The sequence below is a fragment of the Alosa pseudoharengus genome, unplaced genomic scaffold (assembly GCF_046254945.1).
Source record: "Alosa pseudoharengus isolate Yale_2024_CS ecotype anadromous, Long Island Sound unplaced genomic scaffold, YU_APseudo_1.1 YU_APseudo_1.1_scf_12, whole genome shotgun sequence".
Taxonomy (NCBI): domain Eukaryota; kingdom Metazoa; phylum Chordata; class Actinopteri; order Clupeiformes; family Clupeidae; genus Alosa; species Alosa pseudoharengus.
In genome coordinates, this window is record NW_027468587.1 from 28,639,592 (window position 1) to 28,662,091 (window position 22,500).

The following is a 22,500-nucleotide window of genomic DNA, read 5'->3' on the forward strand; positions in this document are numbered from 1 at the left end:
GCAATCAGTGCACATACACACTGACACACACACAGAGACATTATGTGCTTGCAGACATTGTTATGTGGGGAAAAAAGAAAAAGAAGTATTTTTAATGTCTGGCTCCTCCGCAGTCTTTCTCTGTTTCTCTCTCCATCTGTCTCCCCCTGTCCCTCTGGGGGTGTAAGAAATGCCCTTCATGATGGCATGGGGCTCTGTGAAGCTGCCATGGTGCACTCAAAGCAGCCTCTCGCCTTTGAGGAGAGGCCCTCCAGGCAGATAAATAATATCGTTGGCCCAGTCTGCCACTTTAAGGAGATGCCTCCGTGCTCCAGAGTGGTGTAGTGTGAGATTCTGGGCTGCTGCCCCTGACCAGCCAGATATGTCTATTTGCCGCACGTCAGACTCAAGTAGCCTTCGGCAGGCTGTTTACTGTGACCAACCCCCCCCCCCCACACACACACACACACACACACTCAAAGAAAGCAAACAACAGTCACTGCTATCCACACATGAGCCTCTGGTTGGGATTGGTGAGGTAGGTAGGTGTTAGGTAGGTGCTGTTAGATTGATTTTGAATTATGCCATCAAGTCATGATGATTCATAAGCAAATGCGTGTATGTATGTGCGTACGCGTTTGTGTGTTTGTGTGTGTGCATGTGTGTTTGTACATACGTGTGTGTGTGTGTGTCCTCAGACTGGAGCACCTGCCAGCTGAGCCCAAGCGCTGTGTGTGGGGTGGGCCTAAAGACCAGGATGCTGGACTGCGTCCGCAGCGACGGCAAGTCTGTGGACCTGAAGATCTGCGAAGAGGTGAGTGGGTCAGCGACATCTCCCTTCTCCCCTCTCTATCCAGCCACATCTCCCTTCTGCCCCAATGTCCAGCACTTCATGTCCAGCAGATCACAGCAAACCACGACATAAAAACGACACAACACTGTTTGCTCCATAAGTTAATGTGATGCTACTCTCACACATGCGCATACACACCATCTCCTAAAAGACATTATACCGTCTGCTCCAGAAGTTTTATGACGCTACACTTACACTCACACCTACAGTACACACCACTTCATAAAAGACACCGTTTGCTCTAGTGGTTAATATGATGCTACACTTACACTCACACTTACACACCACTTCATAAAAGACATTACACCGTTTGCTCTAGTGGTGACTTGATGCTGCCCTTCACGGTCGCAGAGTCTGACCAGATTTCCTCAACACCAGGGGTCATAATGGAGGGCTGACTGACTCCATTACGCGCACTATGTAAAAACACCAGCAAATAGTGGCCGAGATGAAGATCTCATTAGTCCACGGCCTGGCCTTGTTGTGAGGCAGTGGAGCTCGCGATCTCTGGAGCTGCAGCTCGCTGCTGCAGCCCCTCTTGACCTTGAGTTGATGTTTGTGCATGGAGAGGAGCGGAGAGGAGCGGTCTTCATGGATAAAGGCAGCAGCATGACTTAACCTCGAGCAGAGAGTAGTGGGGAGAAGTGGAGGGAGGTGGAAAGGTGATCTCTAGACGGGCTATGTGAGAAAGAGCAGAAACTGGCCCTAAGACAAAAGGGGTCGAGCTGACCACAGTGGAGTACGGTGGAGCATTAGCATACCGGCAAAGTCTCTTCCTCTGCCTCTGAGTTATTGCTTTGAGAGGCTGTTAACAGCGTTTTGTGATCATTATAAACCTGCTCTGAACACCGATTCCTGCTCCGGCCGAATGCAATTAGCAGTTATGTGAAATGAAGGTTATTTTACATGCACACTCACACACTCACATATTTACATACACACACACACACACACACACATACACACACACGCGCGCACACACACACACACACACACACACGCACACACACACACACACACACACACACACACACACACACACACACACACACACACTGGCACAGCAGGCAGTGGTAATGTGAGCGCTGTATGCGAGTTGGTGAAAGATCAGTCAAACGCGGTCAGCTCAGGGTCACTTTAATTGGACCCCTTGGGCTGTAATATATATATATATATATATATATATAAAAAAACAGAAAAGCAGTAAGGAAATCAGCTTCGCTGCATATCAACCCCCTAACCCAATTTCCAGTCCGCCTCATTCAAGTCCATGCTACTTGTGTGTGCAAAGGGCAAAGACTGTATGAGGCGAGGGCACGTCTGCAGCCAGGCCAGGCTCGTTATTCAAGTTTGATGGCCTTCACATCGCTCTCCGTTTCTGCTGCATCGTCTCTGTGGCACACAAGTCATCACTCAACATAGTCAAATAGATTTCTAAATGCATTAATAAAGATTAGTGGAATTTTCTCAATCAATTGACCGGTTAAAAACTATTTGATCTCGGTATCTAAGCATGTTTGCCTAAAGGGAATGTGACAAGCTGGTCACATATAATAAATTGGGTCGAAGGGTGTATTTGCTTGGCAGTGGCTGGAAGGACAAATACTGTTGCCATTTGATCACAGGCATAATGATGTGATTTTGGAGTTTGACCAAGTGCTTTATCTACTGGTGATACAGATCTTCTGTGTGTAGTATTTTATTGTTGCCACAGGCAGGCTGATCAAATGCACATTATGTTATTATATTAGAAGATATTTATACTCAGCGTAAGATTGATTTTGTATTGATTTTTAATTATTCTTAGGACCTTTTCAGCTTATGGTATGAGTCGAGTTTTCAAGCACCACAGGCTTAATACAGTACTCCAATATAGATTGAAGGATGTATGAATTAATGGAGCCACAGATGGATTGACTTGTATCCTAGATGTATGCATTGTATGCATAGATGAATGAACAGAATGATAGATGGCTGGATCAATAAAAGACAGAAGTAAACTGATTGAAGCAAGAGATGGATAGAGAGCTCAGTGTATACGCTGAACAACTGAGTTATGGATGGATAGGCGACAAGGAGTGATGGAGGAGTACTTGACTTAGACGAGTGGAAGAGTGGCTGGACCCCAGGACTGATGAGTGCATGAATGAGGGCATGGATGGAGCGCTAAGAGTGTGTCCGGTCGACTGACGCTGGTGTGTTTCTGTGGCTCCTGCAGCTGGGCCTGGAGAGGAGGTGGCAGATGAACATGTCCTGCACAGTGGAGTGCCCCATCAACTGCCAGCTCTCCGATTGGTCCGCCTGGTCGGAGTGCTCCCACAACTGCGGACTGGAAGGTGAGACCCTGAAACCCATTCAGTCTTTACCAGTGTATAATTAGAATACAGAGGTATGGGATATAGAAAGGGTGTGTGTGTGATGCTATAATAGGGAGATAATCAGTGTTTTTCACTTCACCTGTCAGTGGTCATAATGTTATGGCTGATCGGTGTGTGTGTGTGTGTGTGTGTGTGTGTATATATATATATATATATATATATATATATATATATATATATACAGTATATAAATATGTTTATTACACAGCTCTTCATAATGCTGAAGAATGCTCCATTCACTTGAATGGGCCTTCCCAACGTTCGGTGGTCTGCTAAATCTCAATAACAGATATAAAATAAGTCCCTTCAGGGCGGAACAAGACCCCTCCGCTGCGCGTCGGGGTCCGGTTCGCCCTGTCGGGACTTATTTTCCCAATAATGACCGGCGTTCTATACATCCCTTACATATATATATGTTTCTATATTTTTTATATATATATATATATATATATATAATAAAATATAGAAAGGGTGTGTACAGGAACTCTGGATGTATAAGCATGTTTATATCTACAGTGTATAGAGAGAAAGAGGGAGGAAGGGAGCAGGAAGAGAGAGATTATTAAAAAGGTGTTTTTGTTTGTCTGTGCATCGGGTGCTTGTGGTAAACAACAACTCAAACTGCAATTGAAATGTCAATGTGCCCTTGCCAAATCAGGAACAACAAAAGCACTTCTTTAAATCCGGAATGTGATTTACTCAGCTGATAAATCTGTCCCTTGTTCCGAAATACAGCTAATATTGTTATGCGTTTCAGAGTGAGGTGCCTGATCTTTGGGAAAAAAACTAGAAAAGGGAAGAAAAAAACCAAGTGGCATCTGTTTTGTATGGATGTGTTCAAATAGCAGGCAAATATCATTAATCAGGTCTGGGGGGTGTTCATTCCACTCATCAAGGCCTCTTCCCCAAGAACAGGAAGTGCTTAATGAATACAAATGCCTGGAGCCACAGCACATGACTGGAGCCACAGCAAATGACTGACAGGCTAACTGCTGTGCACTCTGGAGACAGTGAGAGAGAGAGAGAAAGAGAGAGAGAGGAAGACACATAGACAGAGAGAATGAGAAAAACAGGATGTCTAGAAAGGCAGTGAGAGAGAGAGAGAGAGAGAGGAAGACACATAGACAGAGAGAAAATGAGAAAAACAGGATGTCTAGAAAGGCAGAGAGAGAGAGAGAGGCAGAAAGAGAGAGAGGGAGGCAGGCAGACATACTGTAGTGAGGCAGATTGGATAAGCTGAGGTGAAAAAGGGAGATGTTGATGAGAGGGAAGATGATGTTAGCAGATGTTTTTGTTGTTTGATTCTGAGCATGAGCGATAAACCAGAAAACCTGGACAATAATTAATGTCAACGCTGCCAATGGTTTCATATGCCATGAAACCATATGCCATGAAACATATGCCTCTTCATATCCATGTGTGTTTGTGAGTACATGCCTTTGCACAAAAAAAACATGCTTGGTGTTGTGAAAGTGTGTGTGTGTCTGTGTTTGTTTGTGTTTGTGTATATGAAGTGTTTATGTGTGTGCTCTTGCATATGGACCAAATTGATTTGACAGCGATGTTTTCCATTTAAATGTGGACTAGTTCAGAGAAATACCTTCTACATCTACCCTCTAGATTATCAGTGATAGACCCAAGGTCATTGGGTGTTTGGGGTCTTTTTTGATCATCAGCAGTGTTTGGAATAACGCCGTTTAAAAGAACGGCATTAGGTAACAACGTTATTTTTTCAGTAACGGGGTAATCTAATTAATTACTTTTCCCGTCGTTACAACGCCATTAACGTTACTGGACGTTAAATGCGGTGTGTTACTATGCATTGATTGAATAAACTGTGTAATCCGAACGCACCCCTGGCTCAAAGCTAGTGAGGAGGTGGATTAATAATAACGACGTAAGCGATTATGATTGGCTAAGGCAGAGTCATGTTTCATGATAGCCAATCAGAGCCAGTGTTTTTACACACTTGCCAGCACACGAGCCACACACACACACGCACCAGCTAAAATAGAGATTCGACGAAACAGCAGAGGTCAGGAGCAATCCGATGAAAAATTGGCATTTTCAAGGTGGAGATATAAGCACTACTTCAAATTCATTGTGGTCAAAGGCAAGAACGTGCATGTAATGTGTACATTATGTCCAGGAGCGAAGACTTTGTCGACATCCGTTGTAAGCAACTCTAATTTAATAAAGCATCTCACACACGCATCTAAAGCTAGTGGCCAAAAACACCGATACCTCCACCACAGATGATAGCTCTCCATTCACTAGCAAAGAAGGACTCGGAGCAAAGTCCTCCAAGCAGCAAAAGCTAGATCTTTCTGCCTCACAACAAAAACCTATGACACAGGCTGAAGTCAACCGTAGGTCTGTCGATGTGCAATATCTTGAATTTCCCCTTGGGGATCAATAAAGTATCTATCTATCTATCTATCTAATAAATATCGAAAGTTATGTCGCCTACAAACACCTGTCTATTCTACTCATTTCAACTGGCTGCTCAAAAAATCCAAATTCTTTGACATATAGCAACTTTTTTTTTAACAGTAACGCAAATAGTTACTTTCCCTGGTAACGAGTTACTATTATCATAGAGTAATTCAGTTACTAACTCAGTTACTTTTTGGAACAAGTAGTTAGTAACTATAACTAATTTCTTTTTTAAAGTAACGTTGCCAACACTGATCATCAGACACCCTCACCTGGGCGACCCAACCTTGTGTCCAAGCGGCCTGCTACACCATGGATCCCCTCTTAATCCACAACCACCTTGAAGCCTTTTCTGCAGCTTCAGTGATGTTCCTGGTGGCTTTTTTCTCCTGCAACCCTCTGATGCCAAGGAGCCTGAGAGCCTGGTGCAGAGACTGCCTTGGTAATCCCCTGCAGCCCACCTCAATAGGCTCACAGCGTGCCTTCCATCCGTTCCCTCTGCAGGCCTCTAGCAGGTCTCTAGCAGGTCGTATTTGGCCTTCTTCAGCTCATGGGCTTCCCCCATGCCGTCCTCCCAGGGAACTTGAAGTTCCAAGAGCACCACTTGTTTTGAGGAGTCTGATGTTAAAACCAAGTCTGGCCTGAGTGACGTCCTCACAATGTGCTCCAGGAACTTCAGCTGTCTCCCGAGGTCCACTTTCAGCTGCCAATCACGCGCTGAGGCTAGCAGCCCCGTTGAAGTCTTCTGCCCTGTCTGTACTTTGTATCCTGCCCTGACAAAAGTGATGTTGTGCCTTGCTGGGAGCTGATGCTTGCTCTGCTGAATACCCGTGAAGATAGTATCCGCTACTGCCTTCAACACCTGATCATGGCGCCATGTGTACTTACCCCCTTTCCCAGGGCTTTCGGGCAGCAGTTTAGGATATGCTCCAGGGAACCTCTTGCTAAGCACAATGGGCATGCAGGTGTTTCTGCCAAGCAACAATGCAGATTGGAAGGGCTTGGGAGGACATCCTGCACTGACTGAATCAGAAACTTGAGTCTTGCTGGTTCTAATCAGGTGATCTTTTGGGTAGAAACCTGGTCCCAGTTGGTCCAAGCTCCTTGCTGGTGCATGGTCACTGTCCTACTGGGCAGTGCTCCTCCTCCACCTCTGCACGAATCTCTTCCTGGATTAGCTGCCGTTTCTCTCCCCACTGAGCCTTGTTGTAATGGGGTCTTGTACAGTATGACTACCAAGCCTTGCTCGTTCGACTGCCACAGTGCCTACCAGCCTGCCACTTCATCCTAGTTTTCACTACGATGCCTGCAGAGGAGACTTTGGTGTCAATTAAGTCTCTGAAAAGTAACACCTTCCTGGCTCTGGTGACTTTAACCTCCTCTGTCAGGCCGGTGAAGGGAAGCTGGTGCTTGTTGGTGGGCCCATACAGTGCAATGCTGCTGAGGCTCTCTGTGGCAAGCCAAGCCACCTCCGCAGGAACTGGCTGATGTTTCTCTCGAAGCCCTCCACGGTGGTTATTGGGGCCAGGGCAGAACAACACTACTGACATGGTACAACCAGTGATGCCTTTCTCTAGGCGATGGCATGCAGATGTTATTGCCCCAGTAATGATGCCATGCAGATGTTATTGCCCCAGAAGTGAATCTCAAGTTGAAGCTGCTGTAGTCCTGAATGAGTTCTCGGACCTTCTCTGGGACGTGGTATGCTGCCAATGTTGTTATCACCAGTTTATGTGGAATGGATCCATAAGCATTAGCAAGGTCAAGCCAAAGGACTGACAGGTCCCCTCGGTTTTCCCTTGCTTCAGGGATGAGCTGGGTAACCACTCCTGTATGCTCTATACAGCCTGGCACACCTGGGACTCCTCCCTTCTGAACTGCCGTGTCCATGTATGAATTCCTCAGGTATATCCTCAGGTATTCAGTAAGCCGGTTTGCAAGGATCTTAAAGGATCTACGCTGAGCATCAAGATGGTGCGGAACTGCGTGCTGTCACTTGCATTCTCCTCTTTTGGTAACCAACCTACCCTGATGAGACTCCATAGTCTCAGCAGGAGTCTCGGGCATACAATCCTTGTATGCTTTGCATGGCACTCCACTTGGCCCTGGAGCTGCAGTCGACTGTGCCAACCCTGACTGTATCCCTGACTTCTGCCAGAGTGGGCTCTTTGATGATGAACTGGATAGTAGGGTTAGGTGGTGTGATTAGCGTCTTGATGTTGAACTGGATAGTATGGTTAGGTGGTGTGATTAGCTTCTTGATGTTGAACTGGATAGTAGGGTTAGGTGGTGTGATTAGCTTTTTGATGTTGAACTGGATAGTAGGGTTAGGTGGTGTGATTAGCGCTCCACAGGAGACCAGGTCTTCCTCTCTCCTACTGTCACGGTAGGTCTCACTGAGGTGTTGGTTGATTAGCTCTTCTGGGCATGTGAGGGTCCCATTCCGCCTCTGCCCAAGGAGCTGTTTGGTAAATCCAAATGGATTTGCTATAAAGGCTGTCCGCTTCCGAACTCTCTCTCTCAGCCCCTTCTCCTGTGACAGTCAGCGTGGTGGAGAGAGATGAGTCTCTGTCTCACAATGTTCCAAAGCTCTGTGAGGGCTGGTCTTTTCCTCTTCACTTGCCTTCCTGTACTGCTGCTTCAGAGACCTTACTTACGTACTTACCTGAGGTGGGTAATCTTAATCTCGCACCAGTTTGGCTTGACCGTGATGCTGGCTTTCGGTTGCTTGATGCCGAACCTCTCGACACCAATGCTGATAATGAAGGTGCACATCACCTGGAGTCGATGGTCTACACCCCCCCTTGATGATGCTTCAAGGGTAGCACCTACATCCTCGTCAAACTGGCGCCACTCAGCAGCAGGCCATAAGACCCAGCGATGTTAAGATGGTTTGCTAGGTGGAGCATGCAGAGCATGGAGGTTCTGGACACTGTGGGGTGACTCCATATGTAAGCACTCTCCGTTGTGTAAGGAAAGACTTTGTGGAATGTCAGATAAGAGCGTGTTGTTGTGGTTAACTGAACTAAGATGAGCTTAAGTGGCAGCATGCATCTACCCCCCACCACTACCACCATCTTCTCTCCTTCTCCCACTCTCTTTTTCCCTCTCCCCCTCCCTCCCCCCTTCCTTCCTCTCACTTTCTCTCCCTCTCTCTCTCTCCCTCCTCCTGTCTGAAGGTAGGGCATCTCCCTGGGCATTTATGCCACATTATTGACTCAGTTGTGCCGGCGTTTCCGAGCGGACCCAAGAGAGATAGCAGATTAAATCCCTTCTCTGGCCCGGGCTAAAGTCGCTTACATCCAGCAAGCCTGCATGTCTATTCATGTCCTGCCATGTCGCCGTGGAAAATCACAAGCTGCCACAGACGGCCCCCCTACTCCCCACTCACAAGCACTTATAAAGTCATTTGGGGACAAACCATGCAGTTCATACTCCCATCATTTGGTGTGACTGCGGGGGAAAAGGATATGTGCTGTGTGGCGTCCCCAAGGCCCATGGCGAAGAGGCTCAGTGGCTCTTAGGGCCCTCCTTTAAATGATGAGCAGAGAGCAAAGTCAGTCAGTCAGTCAGTGAGCAAAGTGTCTCCTGCATGAACTAAAGCCATCATGTGGTGTGTGGGAGTTAACCACTTGCTTGTGGGGTTAAATCAGCATATTTTTCCTCGTTATTAAATTATTAAATTAGTTTAGGTTAGACTTTAGACGTTGCAGTTTACCCATCATTAGGCCCTTAGTGTTTTGTACCTAATATCTTAGCAGTGAGTGAGTGTAAGAGGGGGATACGCCACCCCCACCCCACTCCCCCATCTCTCTGTACTTTTGACTTATTCTGTTTTAGTGGTTGAGGGAGAGTATAGTGTAGTTTTTCTCCTCTCTCCCTTCATCTGTCTCTCTTTCTCTCTCTCTCTCTCTCTCTCTCTTTCTCTCTCTTACTCCCATTCTTTCTTTTCACATATACAGCATTCCACCTCTTGTTCCCACTGCAGCACGTTCACCAACATCATCATTAGTAAGTAGAGTTGTGACCTTTGACCTCTGTTCTTTGATGTGTGTGTGTGTGTGTGTGCGTGTGCGTGCGTGTACTGCAGGGCGAATGTGGCGAAAGCGGACAGTGATGCGGGCATCTCAGGGGGATGGAAGGCCATGCCCGGCGCAGATGGAGCAGTGGAAGCCATGTCCAGTGCGGCCCTGCTACAGATGGCAGTACAGCGCCTGGTCAGAGTGCAGGGTGGAGGTGAGACCACGCGGGGGCTTTGGGGGGTTCCCAATTAGTTTCACCATCATGTTTTTAGAGAGACTATTTTTGTTTGAGTATAAGTATAAGTATAAGTATATATATACTCTTTTGATCCCATGAGGGAAATTTGGTCTCTGCATTTATCCCAATCCGTGAATTAGTGAAACACACTCAGCACACAGTGAACACACAGTGAGGTGAAGCACACACTAATCCCGGTGCAGTGAGCTGCCTGCTTCAACAGCGGCGCTCGGGGAGCAGTGAGGGGTTAGGTGCCTTGCTCAAGGGCACTTCAGCCATTCCTACTGGTCGGGGTTCGGTTTTCTTCACTACTGTTCTTTTCTTCACTATTGTTCTTTCTTCCCTTCAAGCTCGCTGAGCTCTTAAATGTCTCTATAACTTTTGGCTCCAGTCTCTTTTCTGTGATGAAATGTGCCTTATTTCTTCTTCCACTCTAATCCTAATCCTGTGTGTGTGTGTGTGTGTGCGTGTGTGTGTGTGTGTGTGTGTGTGTGTGTGTGTGTGTGTGAGTGTGTCTCTGTAGGAGGTGGTGTGTGGAGAGGGCCTGCGTTTCCGCAACCTGTCGTGCGTGGTGTCGGACGGTTCTCCCCAGGGTGAGGGCAGTGTGGCAGAGGAGGAGCTGTGTGTGGAACTGGAGGTGGCCGTGGAGGGGGACAAACGCATCGTACTAGAGGAGCCCTGCACTCTGCCCTGCCCAGGTACACACACATACACACACACACAGGCACATGCACACACATAAACACACGAACACGCACACGCACGCGCACACATACATACACGCACACACACTCATACAGAAATACATAGACACAACAGTGGACATACACCTAAACCTAAATCAGCTTTAAAGCTTCACATTTTTCTGAGTCACTTTGGTGAATTTCTCAGATCAGAATTGAAATTCTGAAAACTCCTTGTAAATGTATGTCATGGAAATGAACGGTATGACGTCATGCCAAGAACTCACATTCTTAAGATGTAAATAATGTCCTGTTGCTGCTGGTTATGGTTGTGGTGTTTGACAGACACTTCTGTCCAAAGTGAAATGTTGTTATGACAAAAGTCATGTCCTATTATCACCAGCATGTTGACACACATTAAGCACACAATAAACAAAGGGCCCCTTCAAACGTTCATCATATGTAGAACTCCACATCGGAGTATATCCATCATTCCAACTCGACAGACAGTTGCTGTACATGTAAGTCATGTTGCTGTTTGTTGCTCTTGTTGCTCTGCTCTGACTAAGTCATGTCTCGTTGTCACCCTCTCTCTCTCTCTCTGCCTCAGGTGACTGCTACCTGATGGAGTGGTCCGACTGGAGCCCCTGTCAGAGTGTGTGTGTGAAGGGCCAGCAGCTGGACTTCCCTGCTCTCCAGGCCCGCTCGCGCGCCGTCATCGCACAGGAGCCGCAGAACCTCATGCAGTGCCCCGACCAGGAGTGGGAGTCCAGACGCTGCACCGGTCAGACATTCTCACCACCTCCGCTCAATTCACTATGAACACATAGCATTGAAATAGATAGATAGATAGATAGATAGATAGATAGATAGATAGATAGATAGATAGATAAATAGATAGATAGATAGATAGATAGATAGATACAGTAGATAGATACTTTATTGATCCCCAGGTGGAAATTCAAGGTCTCAGTAGCATACAGACATCACACACAACATGCACTTACATCAGAAAAGTAATGTACATATAAAAATAAAAAAACTCCACTGTACAATAGAGACAGTAGAAGATAAACATGATACTAAAATACTAAATACTAAATATACTATATAAACTAAATCAAAGATCAACATCAACATAGTGTGCTTAAGGATGATCAAGCATGACAGGGCAGGGAGTGAGCCTGTAATTCAGTGTGCAGCTGAGGTTGATGATGATGATGATGATGAATGACTTATTTCATCTTATTACTCATAGCTATGATCTAATTATGAGGGTTTTAAGCTCTATTTTCTAGACTCTCAATGTGAAGTGAAGACAATGTTTTTTTTAACTTTTTGTTACTACTATAGATTTCCCCTCTATACACAAGTTCTTAATATACAGTTATGTCAGAGATATTCAGCCATCAGCTTTATTTTACATGAGCTGTGAATGATGCGTAGCATAACTGTGGTTTGTTTTTCTTAGATATTATTCTCTGTACCATCCTCAGTATTAAAACAAAAGCTGACGGTGTAGTTGAGTTCATGCTTAACCAGTGCACAGTGCTTGTGAGGGAGCAGCAACTCTGACCTCTGTGATTTGACCTTTAGGAAAGGAGGTTCTTAATGACCTTAAGCCTTGACCTAAGATTAGTGTAAGAGCCTCTGCCTCTCACATGCAACAGTCTGTGAGTCTGTGCTGAGAGGTGGGTGGTCTGGTCAGCCATCTTACTGCCACTGATGAATCTCAGCAGACATACACAAGACCAAGATTTCCATTTGAGCAAGCAGGGACACTTTCCAGTCTCCACTTTCCTCTCAAATTCAGTGTCTGAGTAATCTGGGTTACTCTTTTGTAATTTTGTGATATGTTTTAATATTGTGATATATTGTAACATAACATGCAATAGACACATTTATTTGAAATGACACAATGGAGGGCATTGTAACAGTGTCCATTTCCTTCCATAAGGATACTCAGAGCCCTCAGATACCCTCCTGTTTTGCGGCTATTCACCTTGCCCCCTCCATCCCAAGATCTGGCCTTTAGGACACTGCCTGCAGCTTTGCCACTTGAGTGCTGGGGATTACTGTCTCAACTCAAGGGCTTTCTTCAACCCACTTGTCCTCCTGCACATAGTATCTCCTGCCAGCAGGAGCGTAGAGGTGATGATGAGGGAAGACTGTTTGTATTCAGCGATGGCGTCGCGCTGAAGGAGCTGACTAATTAGAGCGAGTGCCGTGCTGCGCCGGGCAGCATGAACCCCACCGTCATCTGGGGCCAGCCCTGCCGATGCCGTAATTGATGCAGCACTGACGTGACAGGGCTCTCTGCTCAGGAAACTGAAGCAGTCACGGCCACTAGCCTCGTACCCGGCGCGATGCAGTGATGTTTACCAGTCTTGTCTGGTTCTTGCTCAGGGCTGTGATGAGCTTTGGCCATGGTGGCATTTTGACTGGTTGTCCTGCGCCACTTTATTCCTCCTTTTCATGTCGGGTCCTTATTACCAAGGTTAGAAATTGAGGTCTCTGAACAAGATTATGTATGCATGATTATATGAAAAGTCAACATCAATCTAATAATACATAACCAGTTTTTAAAAAATGACATTCAAACACAATATTGTCCGTAGATTAGGATATTATGGATATGTTTTGAATGTACATAGAATGCACACTGATAGCGAACTGAATATATATTGTTATATAAAAAAAGATTGAAAAAGATTGCAAATGTTTTAAACATCACCATCGTCAGCAATATATATGCTTGCTTCGTCCTGAAGGGACTTATTTTCCAATAATGACCGGCGGAAAATACATTATTGTGCTTATTATACGGGTACTTGCCTAAACGAGATTCATGTGAATGGAACTTACTGCAGCACTCTGAAGAGCTGTATGATAAACGTCATAATAAGTCATTTATGTGGGTGTAGAATGTGATGATGCCCCCAGTACTCCACAGTGGTTTCCCTCTCCCAGTCTCTGAGGTAGAGAGAGGAGCAGCCCGAGCCTTTGCATGAGAATTCATTTTCCTCTCTGTGTGAGTCCCCTGTGTGTCCAGGGGAGAGACGGGCGCTGTTCTCCCAACTCGTTGGGCTCGGCCGGCGCAATAAAATCATGTCAAGACGAGTGAGCTTCAGGATCTACCCCACCCCCACCCCGCCACACTCCAACAAAAAAAAAAAAAAGTGATGAAGAAGTTGCCATGTCAATAAGCTGATGTGTCGCTCAGTTAAAGAAGCTGTGTGTGCAATTCTCTTTCTCTTTCTCTCTCTTCCTCTCTCTCTCTCTCTCTCTCTTTCTCTCTCTCTCTCTATCTCTCAGATGGAGAGTGTTTTGAATACAAGTGGATGGGCAGCGCGGAGTCAGGCTACTCCGACATGATCTGGTGCCAGCGCTCAGATGGAGTGAATGTCACAGGTATTGTCTTTTATGTAACAGACATGTCTCTAGGAAGCTCACCTTGCCCCTCCCCCATAGACTTATGCATTTGCTTGCCTTCCTTGAGAGATGTTGTCTCTGCCGCCCTGGTGCCAGTGACGGGCCTTTCCGAAACTAGTCCCTACCCACTCCCCCTCAGATATAGAGTGCACTCGGGTTTATAACATACTACCACTTAACAGTAATTGGTTTTGGACGGCCCTTAAAGGTACTATGCAGGTTTAGGTATTTTCTCCAAAGAGCTATATCTACTGACAAGGTAATGTTTCACGATTCTCGCGATTTGTCGGTCCGCCGTTCTTGAAGTTGACTGGCTGGTTTTCTCTGTAGCAACTCGCTACATCTATGCTGTATAACTATGCTAGGTGAACGATTCGCCTATTACGCCTATTATTATTCTATTCGCCTATTTTTATTATTGTTTACCATCAAATTGGTTTCATAAAGGTAAAATTATTGCATTGTGTACCTTTAATATGAGGGAAATGGAGTGCAAGTGGCTAGGGAGAGGGCGAATTAACTGGTTTCGGAAAGGGCCATCTTGTGGCCTAATTCCCTGAACTTGCCCCCTGGTGACCTCTCACCTGCAGGTGGCTGTCCTCCACTGCCCCAGCCTGGATCAGAACAGCTCTGCAACCCACCATGTGACAAGCCAAAGTCCTTCTGCTCAGAGGTAAGCGAAAAGACGCCCAGGGGGAGGAGAGGTATCAGAGGGGATGGGTATTGGAGTTAAGGATCATTTTGTCATTCCTGATGAATCCAACTGATTGATTTGTATGATTTATAGTTCTGTGGTATTCTGTTTGAATGGATATTGTGAGCACAAAGTTAAATAGTTGAACTAATAGACTAGTAATTCATATGTAATTAATGGTAAGGCCATCATTCTCCTTATTTCCTTTATGGTGGCCCAGCTCTGCAGAGGTATTAGGAGGCTCTGTAAGGTCCGTGTGAGCGTGTAAAATCTGTGTGTGTCTCTACTACCCCCTGCAGACGGGTTTGTGCATGTGCGAGGAGGGCTTCACCGAGATGCTGACCTCGGAGGGCCTGCTGGACCAGTGCGCTCTCATCCCTGTGCTGGAGATCCCCACGGCCGGCGACCAGAACGCAGACATCAAGACCAGCCGCGCCAGCAACCCCACCCTGCCCACCACCGTGCAGCCCGGCAGGAGTGGGCGCACCTGGTACCTCCAGCCCTTTGGGCCAGGTCAGTCGCACTGGATGGAGGACATGAGAGTGGACGTAGGAGGGAGACCGCGAGGGGAGATATAACAAGAACAAATGATTCTGACGAAGAGAAGTGAATGAAAGAAAGAAAGAAAGTTACAAATATGTTTATAATGCTTTCTCCAAAAGAAGTGTTATGCTGTAGTCCATAGCTTCATTAATGTCCTATTGAAACTAAGCTGAGTAAATATAAATACACATATTTGAGGTAAAAACTCCTACCTCATATAATTTTTGGTAATTTTTAAAGGTTTTGCGGTCGTCCACTCAAGAACACGAAAACGCCATAAGTGTCTGCTGTTGGTGGTGTCTGGAACACTCAATTTTATCAGCATCAATGTTCCAATTTATGCACCGCTTTTGTTTTATATCGTTTTTGGTGCCGTTTAGTGTGGACGGAAGGGCTAAACGGAGAAATATATATTTACCCAGCTTAGTGTTGACAGGGCCTATGTTTATGTAGTACTAGTTTTTGATAATATACGTCTGTTTTACAGAGAGGGCATGAAGGACAGGGGAGAAAGGAGGGGAGGAGAAATGAGAATGTGATGAAGCTGATGAATGAGTGGGCAAAGAGAAAAAATAATGCTAATGTCAACTAATTTAGAATGTTTTGACAAGAAGAAGTGTTCAATTATAGTCTAGAGCTGTTTTCATTAAATCTCTTGAGGTAGTAATATTTATTTGGAAAATTAAATCTACTCTATTAATTAAATATCATTAAATTCAGAGGATCGTATTTGAACTAGCATTTTGTTCCACAGATGGCAAGCTGAAGACGTGGGTGTACGGTGTTGCTGCTGGCGTACTGGTACTTCTCATCTTCATTGTGTCTATGATCTACCTAGCTTGGTGAGTGACAAATGTGGTGTCCCTCGACCATCATCATCATCATCATCATCATCATCATCATTTGTCATGCAAGCACTGTGATTGAGGTTTTTGTCATTTGCATTTTTTCCCCATTATCTTTCCTTCTGTCCATTTGTTTGCTCCCCATCCCTCTTTTTTCTATCTTTCTTTTATGGTTCTCTCCATCCTTCCATCCCTCTGTACGGAGCAGCAGTTACTGCTGCTACCTGCGTCGCTCCCTGGAGGCCCCGGTGCCAGCCAACGGCACAGTGGTGTGGATGGGCGAGAACGCACACGAGTTAACTTACACGTGCCCTGAGTGCCAACAGCCGGGCGAGACCGCCACGTAACCCTTCAACGACCCATCCCCTCGACCACCCTCTCAGAGGTGGCAGAGTGCCAGCCTGCCCAGCCTTATGCCCCCCACCCCCACCCCCACTGATAACCAATCCCAGCCCCCCTTCCACTGTCAGGTCTGCTCAGCCAATCACTGTGGGGCTGCTGTTGCAGGTGAGGGTAGATCCACTGAAGCCTCAGTAGACATAGAGCAGGTTTAGGTTGTAAAGAAAGTACTGTACTGAGCCAATCCGTGTACTCATTAACTGTCAGTTTCTAAAACAGAGTTTGTTTAAAAGGTTTTGTTTTTGTGGCACTGATACACAAGTTAAAATGATAACTTCTTACAGAATACAAATATAGTGTTGAATGGAAAAGCTTGATAACAGCTATTTGCTCCCCATGAAAGTACAGCTTTGGAGAAGTGTTGATATAGGCAGCTCTCTAATGAGTGGAAAGATGGAATTAGCTAAGCTGTAATCAGGGTTTAATTAACACGCCGAGAGTGAGGTGCAGAGGTGTTGTATCTCTGAGAAATATCTTCCTCTTTAACTCTACCTCACACATCAGCAGTTAGCTATCGATTACCGTCGATATCCAACACAGAATTACAGCATTCAGTAAGAGGCCTTACACAGTCTTGCTGAAGGGCAAAAAATAAGGTTTTGTAAAATAAAATGCTATGACTTTATCTGTGGAGAACAAAAACAATTCAGAAAATGGGCTTTATTTTAGTTCATGAGATTTTTTAGGCTAGCTATTATCCCTGTCATGCATTAGCCTGTAAACTAGCTTAGATTTTTTAGAAGTTGAGCTTACAACACCTACAGGTTTTGAACCGTAGCCATTCCCCATGCACTATACAAACTGATCAGTTCTGCTGCAGGCAGTCAGGAGGGTGTCCCTAACTCTGCTGTGCTGTTGCCCAAACCTGACAGAGGTGCGGTGCCAGATTAAATGTCCTGTGTGCCTCTGGAGGGTATTAGACATGTACAATTTGAGCTGTAGATTAGCATGACTCATTTGTCTGAGCAGGAGATCAGAGGGGAATTAGCATACCCTCCGTTCATGGTAACACCTTTAAAAAAAGGTGAAAAAGAAAAGGATCAACATTCTGTAGGCTAATCCTTCAGTCAGGGTAAAGGCTCCAGTGAATCTGCATGATGTGGTATTTTCCCCAGTGGGCCTACTGCCCCCTAGTGATCATGTTTTGTGAAGAAATCCTTTTATTTATGTATTTATTTAGGCTACCAAATAGTTAATTAGTGCAAGTGATACTCATTGTCATACATCTCATGCCTATTTTTTTTTTCATCATTAATTTTCTTGACAGTGTGCTGTTAATTGCTGTTACAGTAAGAATGTGTTGATAATTGACTTCCAGGAGAAAACATAATCAGGACCAGTGGTGCTTTAAAAAGTAGCTCTCCACCTTAGCAACTCATTGGTCTCTTGTTCTATACTCATTAGTCTATTGTTCTAAGTCTCATGAAATGATATTTCATCCTATGAAAGGCTGCCACCAACAATTATTTTCACAATCTATTCAATTATTTTCTTTTTTTTTTCTTGGTTAGTTGTTTAGTCTACAACATGTTGATTTGTGCTACCCAAAACCCAAGATTATGTTGACAATAGTTGACAACTAATTTATTAATTCAGTGATTGTTAAGCAAGTGAACTTATTTGTCCTTTCCTCAGCAAAAAGCCAAAGAAGCCCCAAAGGAGACAAAGCAACAACAACCGCCTGAAGCCTCTGACACTGGCCTATGACGGAGATGCTGACATGTGAAGCCTCTGACGCTGGCCTATGACAGAGATGCTGACATGTGAAGCCTCTGACGCTGGCCTATGACAGAGATGCTGACATGTGAACTCCAGGGATGGGACTGGCTTCATTCAAACCCTATTAAGAAATCTATCAATGACCTACTGTATATTAGCCACCTTCAGAGCCCCACTTTGGACTCCAGCTATTGGATTAATATGGAGATAAGAGATAAGAAGAGTTAAAAAAAATGATAATATCTCCACCGTGACGAGTTATAGGCCATGCTGAGTAGGAACTGTTATGCAACAGCCTTCATGAATTTCCAGAGACAACAAGAATATGCCTTTGTTTTTGTGGTTCATCTAAAAACACAGCTTTTAAAAAATGAAAGATCTGCCGATGCGAGTCAGATGTTTTTTTTTTTTTGTTCTTCTTCTTTACTTTGAGCGAATCAGCACAAGTGCATAATTTCCTTTCTTTGTCTCTATTTCTGTATCTGTGTCTATGTGTGTGTGTTTGTGAGTGAGTGAGTGTGTGTGTGTGTACGTGCGTGTTTGTGTGAGCTCTTTCTTTCTTCCATGTGAGTTCACCACCCTCATCTACAAGTCTTGAAGTGGGAGGGCGGTGGCGGGGTGTGAGAGGTTGCTGACTCGTGGATTTCACATTGCCAAAAGTGGAGAGAGAAAGTCTTTCAATATTGTTCATCAAAAGGATTTTTCACCTCATTTCTCGCAATTGCCCCCCACCCACCCCCCTGTACTCCAGGAACCGCTCCTCTGTTGCAGTGCCCCTGAGCCGAGGCCTTTTTCTAGGGGAGGCGTGAGATGTACAGATCTTTTGACAAAAACAATCTTGACTGGAGCTACTGCCTGCTTCCCGTGCTCTTGATCCAGATCTTATTGTGCACTATATTAGTGCAGCATGGTATGCACTTATGTCTAGTATTGCCATAGAAAACCGCCTCTCTCTCTTTGCAAGAAGGTAAGCAGTTGTATGACACAAGACAAAAAAAAATATTTTCATTGAGATTCACTGGATATGTGAGAAATTTGAATATATCTACATTTGACATTGATCACCCAAGATAGATTGTGCAGTAATGGTGAATACAGTTATGTTGCTCATGTCACCGTACGTAATGTTTTATTCTACTCTGAGTTATGTTTGTGATCTTCAAATTCATTTTTTGGTACATTTCTCTTTATAATTTCAATCACTTTTTTTAAGGTCTTTTTTCTGCTTTTTTGTGATTTGTAAAATGTTTATTCATGTACAGCACAGACCCATGTTTTTTGAGAGAAAGCTGTTTCTTTTTTGTGAGCTTTTGTGCAAGAACCACATACCCTGAAACATTTGTACAGACGGGTTTTTGTTTTGGTGTGTTTAGACAAGGTGCATGTCATGCAAGATGCCGATAGTACCAGATGTACTGTACAGTAAATGGTGGCATCACTTGCTATACAGGCGATCATACTTGCCATTGCACAGTCCACAGCTGGTTTAAAACAGACTGAAAGACAGTTTACAATGCAAGAGAGTATAACATTCAGTTTTTAGTGATACTGTTCACAAGTTGTCTAATGACGTGGTGTTGGTCTGGTGCTCTGCTAATAAAAGAAAATGGATGAATCTTCTGTAAATGTGAAAGTGCAAGTGGAACCTCATCGGGAACTCCAAAATATGTGTTGACAAGGGTTAGAATCCCTACATTCTATTAACGACATTGCAGATGCATTATGGGGAATGAGATTGGAGTTTTGACAGAAAGAAGTGTTCTATTTCGTCAGGAGAGTTCGTGAATCATCATTCGTGATCTGATCCTTTAAGAAAATCCTCATGAACTAACATGGACCAATAAAAGGGGCTGGCGCTGTAGTGTCTTTCAAAGGAATTACCCATATCATAATTACTTTAATTACTAAAGCAGATATGCGGACGCTTGGCAGTAAACAATATGATGTGAAAAAAAGGAAAATATTAAAATATCAAAGTAAGCCTAAAGCATATTGTATTTTCCAAGCACTAAGTTGCAATCTAATAGCAGAATAGTTCAATATCACCAGTCTAGCCAATGCAAACAACTGGTGAGACGAATGTTTACTCTCTTTTCTGTTTATTTTGAGTTGTAAATAATGAAAAGCTATTTTTTATTTTTGAATATACGTATAAATATATATAAATGTGTAAACCTCTTTTGTATTGCACAGAATTGTTTAGTATAAATTGCAAAGTGGGTTAATATATTTGCTGATCTTTGTTCACAACGTTCAATTTCATTGTTGTAAAAAAATGTAACAAGGTTCAGTCGTTTTTTGTACAGAGGTTGTTTATGTATCTGGTAAACTACAGATAATAAATAACAAAATATATGGACACACTAAATACTTTCTACAATATATTTTTTTTATTAAAATGCACAATTTATTCAAGTGTAAATAAATGAAAATGCGCAGGAATTTACAATTATTAGCCACTAGATGTCACCATACCGTCAAGTTATTAACGATAGGTCTGCAGACTGTGTTGTCTTGCATGATTCTCCGGCATGCTGAGGTCCCGTCTACATGCATTTATGTGAAGCAGAGTCCCTTGTGCTGAAACATCATTCCCACCTACTCATGTGTGAAGGCATTCCCTACATGTGGAGGCCCTCTTCAGACTCTTAAACTGATAGTTGCTGTGCTGAAAAACTCCTGAAAATTAGTCTATGTAGGTCTTTTTGGATTTTTTGACACATTCAGTATGATATGATAGCCTAACTTAGTCGCCTAGCCAATCGTCTGGCTGGTGCAGTAACTAGGCATATTTTACTAAGGAAAACAAAAATTAGAAACAGTCGAAACCGTCGGAAATTGAAATTTCCGTCACATGCAGCGGAGCCTACCTAGGAAGATCTCCATGTGAAGACTTGGAACACAATTTCACAACGCTTTATTTCATTATGATTTTTCCAAATACAGAAGATTGTGTTTGACGCGCAAATAGCAACAGTTTCTTAATTTCATAACACTCAGTATCAGTTCCGGAGCCCCGCCGAAACTTTCGAACGTTTTTGTGTTGATTACCCCCTCCCGCGCGTACCCAGACACTGAGGCGAGATGTCTTCTCCCCGCGAGCTTCTCCGTTAGACCATACACCACAGCACTTTGTCGAGTGGCCTCGAATGACACGGTGCCTCAGATTCCATTCACAGGTGAAGAATGAGACGTCAGTTTTTACTTTTCGTCGATCATTTAACTTCTTTATATTTCTCAAATAGTTAAGGAGCTTTTAACAATGTCGTCTACGAATTGCTTTGTCCTGTTCTTCCTATCATACGCTATCAACTTGGTAAGTAATACCTGTCACTCTTTTCAATAGTAGGCTACCCTGCGCCTTTGCATGTACACACCTCACGTACTTTCATTTAGTTGTTTCTGTTGTAACTTTAAGTATGAATTGTGTAAGAATGAATGAGGGACGGACATACACATGCAATTAAATATCACATAACTTCACAACAGCGCACAAAACATGGGCAAACAATGCCTTACACGGATGCGCTCTTTGTAGAAGACTGGTTGTAGCCACATTCTCTCCAGTAGAGGTAGGCTGCTGCGGGAAGCCGTGCTGTGTTGAATATGAGTTTTCAGCACCATGGACAAGTCCTCCGGCATATATTGGTCAACGCGGATTTGGGTCTTGGTTCATTTACTTTTGATGAAGGTATATTGTAACTAAACCAGCTCACTGTGTTGAATATAGTTTTACACGTTTACACGACATGTAATACCAGACGTGAATTGTTTTTTAATCATTATGTGTATGGTTGACAGTCATAACCAGCGTTTGTTTGTAGCCTCTTGCATATCCTATCTGTGTTCCCGCAAACCATATGTACAACTTTACCGCAAAGTGTTCAGGTAATCAAGCTATCGACATCTGCTGGTGAGATAGACGGATAGGCTACTGCTAGTAGGCCTAGTAGGATAGATCAAAGAAATGGTCTGGCAGTGTTTCCCAGAGAATTGAATTCCATTTGTGGTGGTTGGTTTGCAGAATTAACTTGAATGCAACAGTTTTTAACAAATTAGCACAGCATGGTTATGATGCTAACCAGATTTAATCACGATTTAGTACAACCTGGAAAATCATTGTGTGGTGGTCAATGTTGATATTGTGGTGGGCCGCCACAAATAAGTCAATGTATGGGAAACACTGTCTGGTATTCCGTCTTCCATTGTGACGTTTTGTTTGTCTTTCATTTATTTGATTCATTCTAGCTATTAACTCTAAAAGCTTTTAATATATGTC

At 44.2% G+C, this 22,500-nt stretch overlaps 1 protein-coding gene across 1 annotated transcript in view; it reads left to right on the top strand.

Moving 5' to 3' along the window:
* thsd7ab (thrombospondin, type I, domain containing 7Ab) overlaps window positions 1-20,506 on the top strand; it is a 107,589-nt gene extending 87,083 nt beyond the window's left edge. The window contains exons 19-28 of the mRNA XM_076281274.1: window positions 678-793; window positions 3,051-3,168; window positions 9,737-9,882; window positions 10,430-10,604; window positions 11,200-11,373; window positions 13,905-14,000; window positions 14,612-14,694; window positions 15,015-15,228; window positions 16,013-16,100; window positions 18,138-20,506. Of these exons, the coding sequence (XP_076137389.1) occupies window positions 678-793; window positions 3,051-3,168; window positions 9,737-9,882; window positions 10,430-10,604; window positions 11,200-11,373; window positions 13,905-14,000; window positions 14,612-14,694; window positions 15,015-15,228; window positions 16,013-16,100; window positions 18,138-18,228 (1,301 nt within the window). The 3' untranslated portion in view covers window positions 18,229-20,506. The remainder of the gene's footprint in view (window positions 1-677; window positions 794-3,050; window positions 3,169-9,736; window positions 9,883-10,429; window positions 10,605-11,199; window positions 11,374-13,904; window positions 14,001-14,611; window positions 14,695-15,014; window positions 15,229-16,012; window positions 16,101-18,137) is intronic.
* Window positions 20,507-22,500: the final 1,994 nt, after the last annotated feature.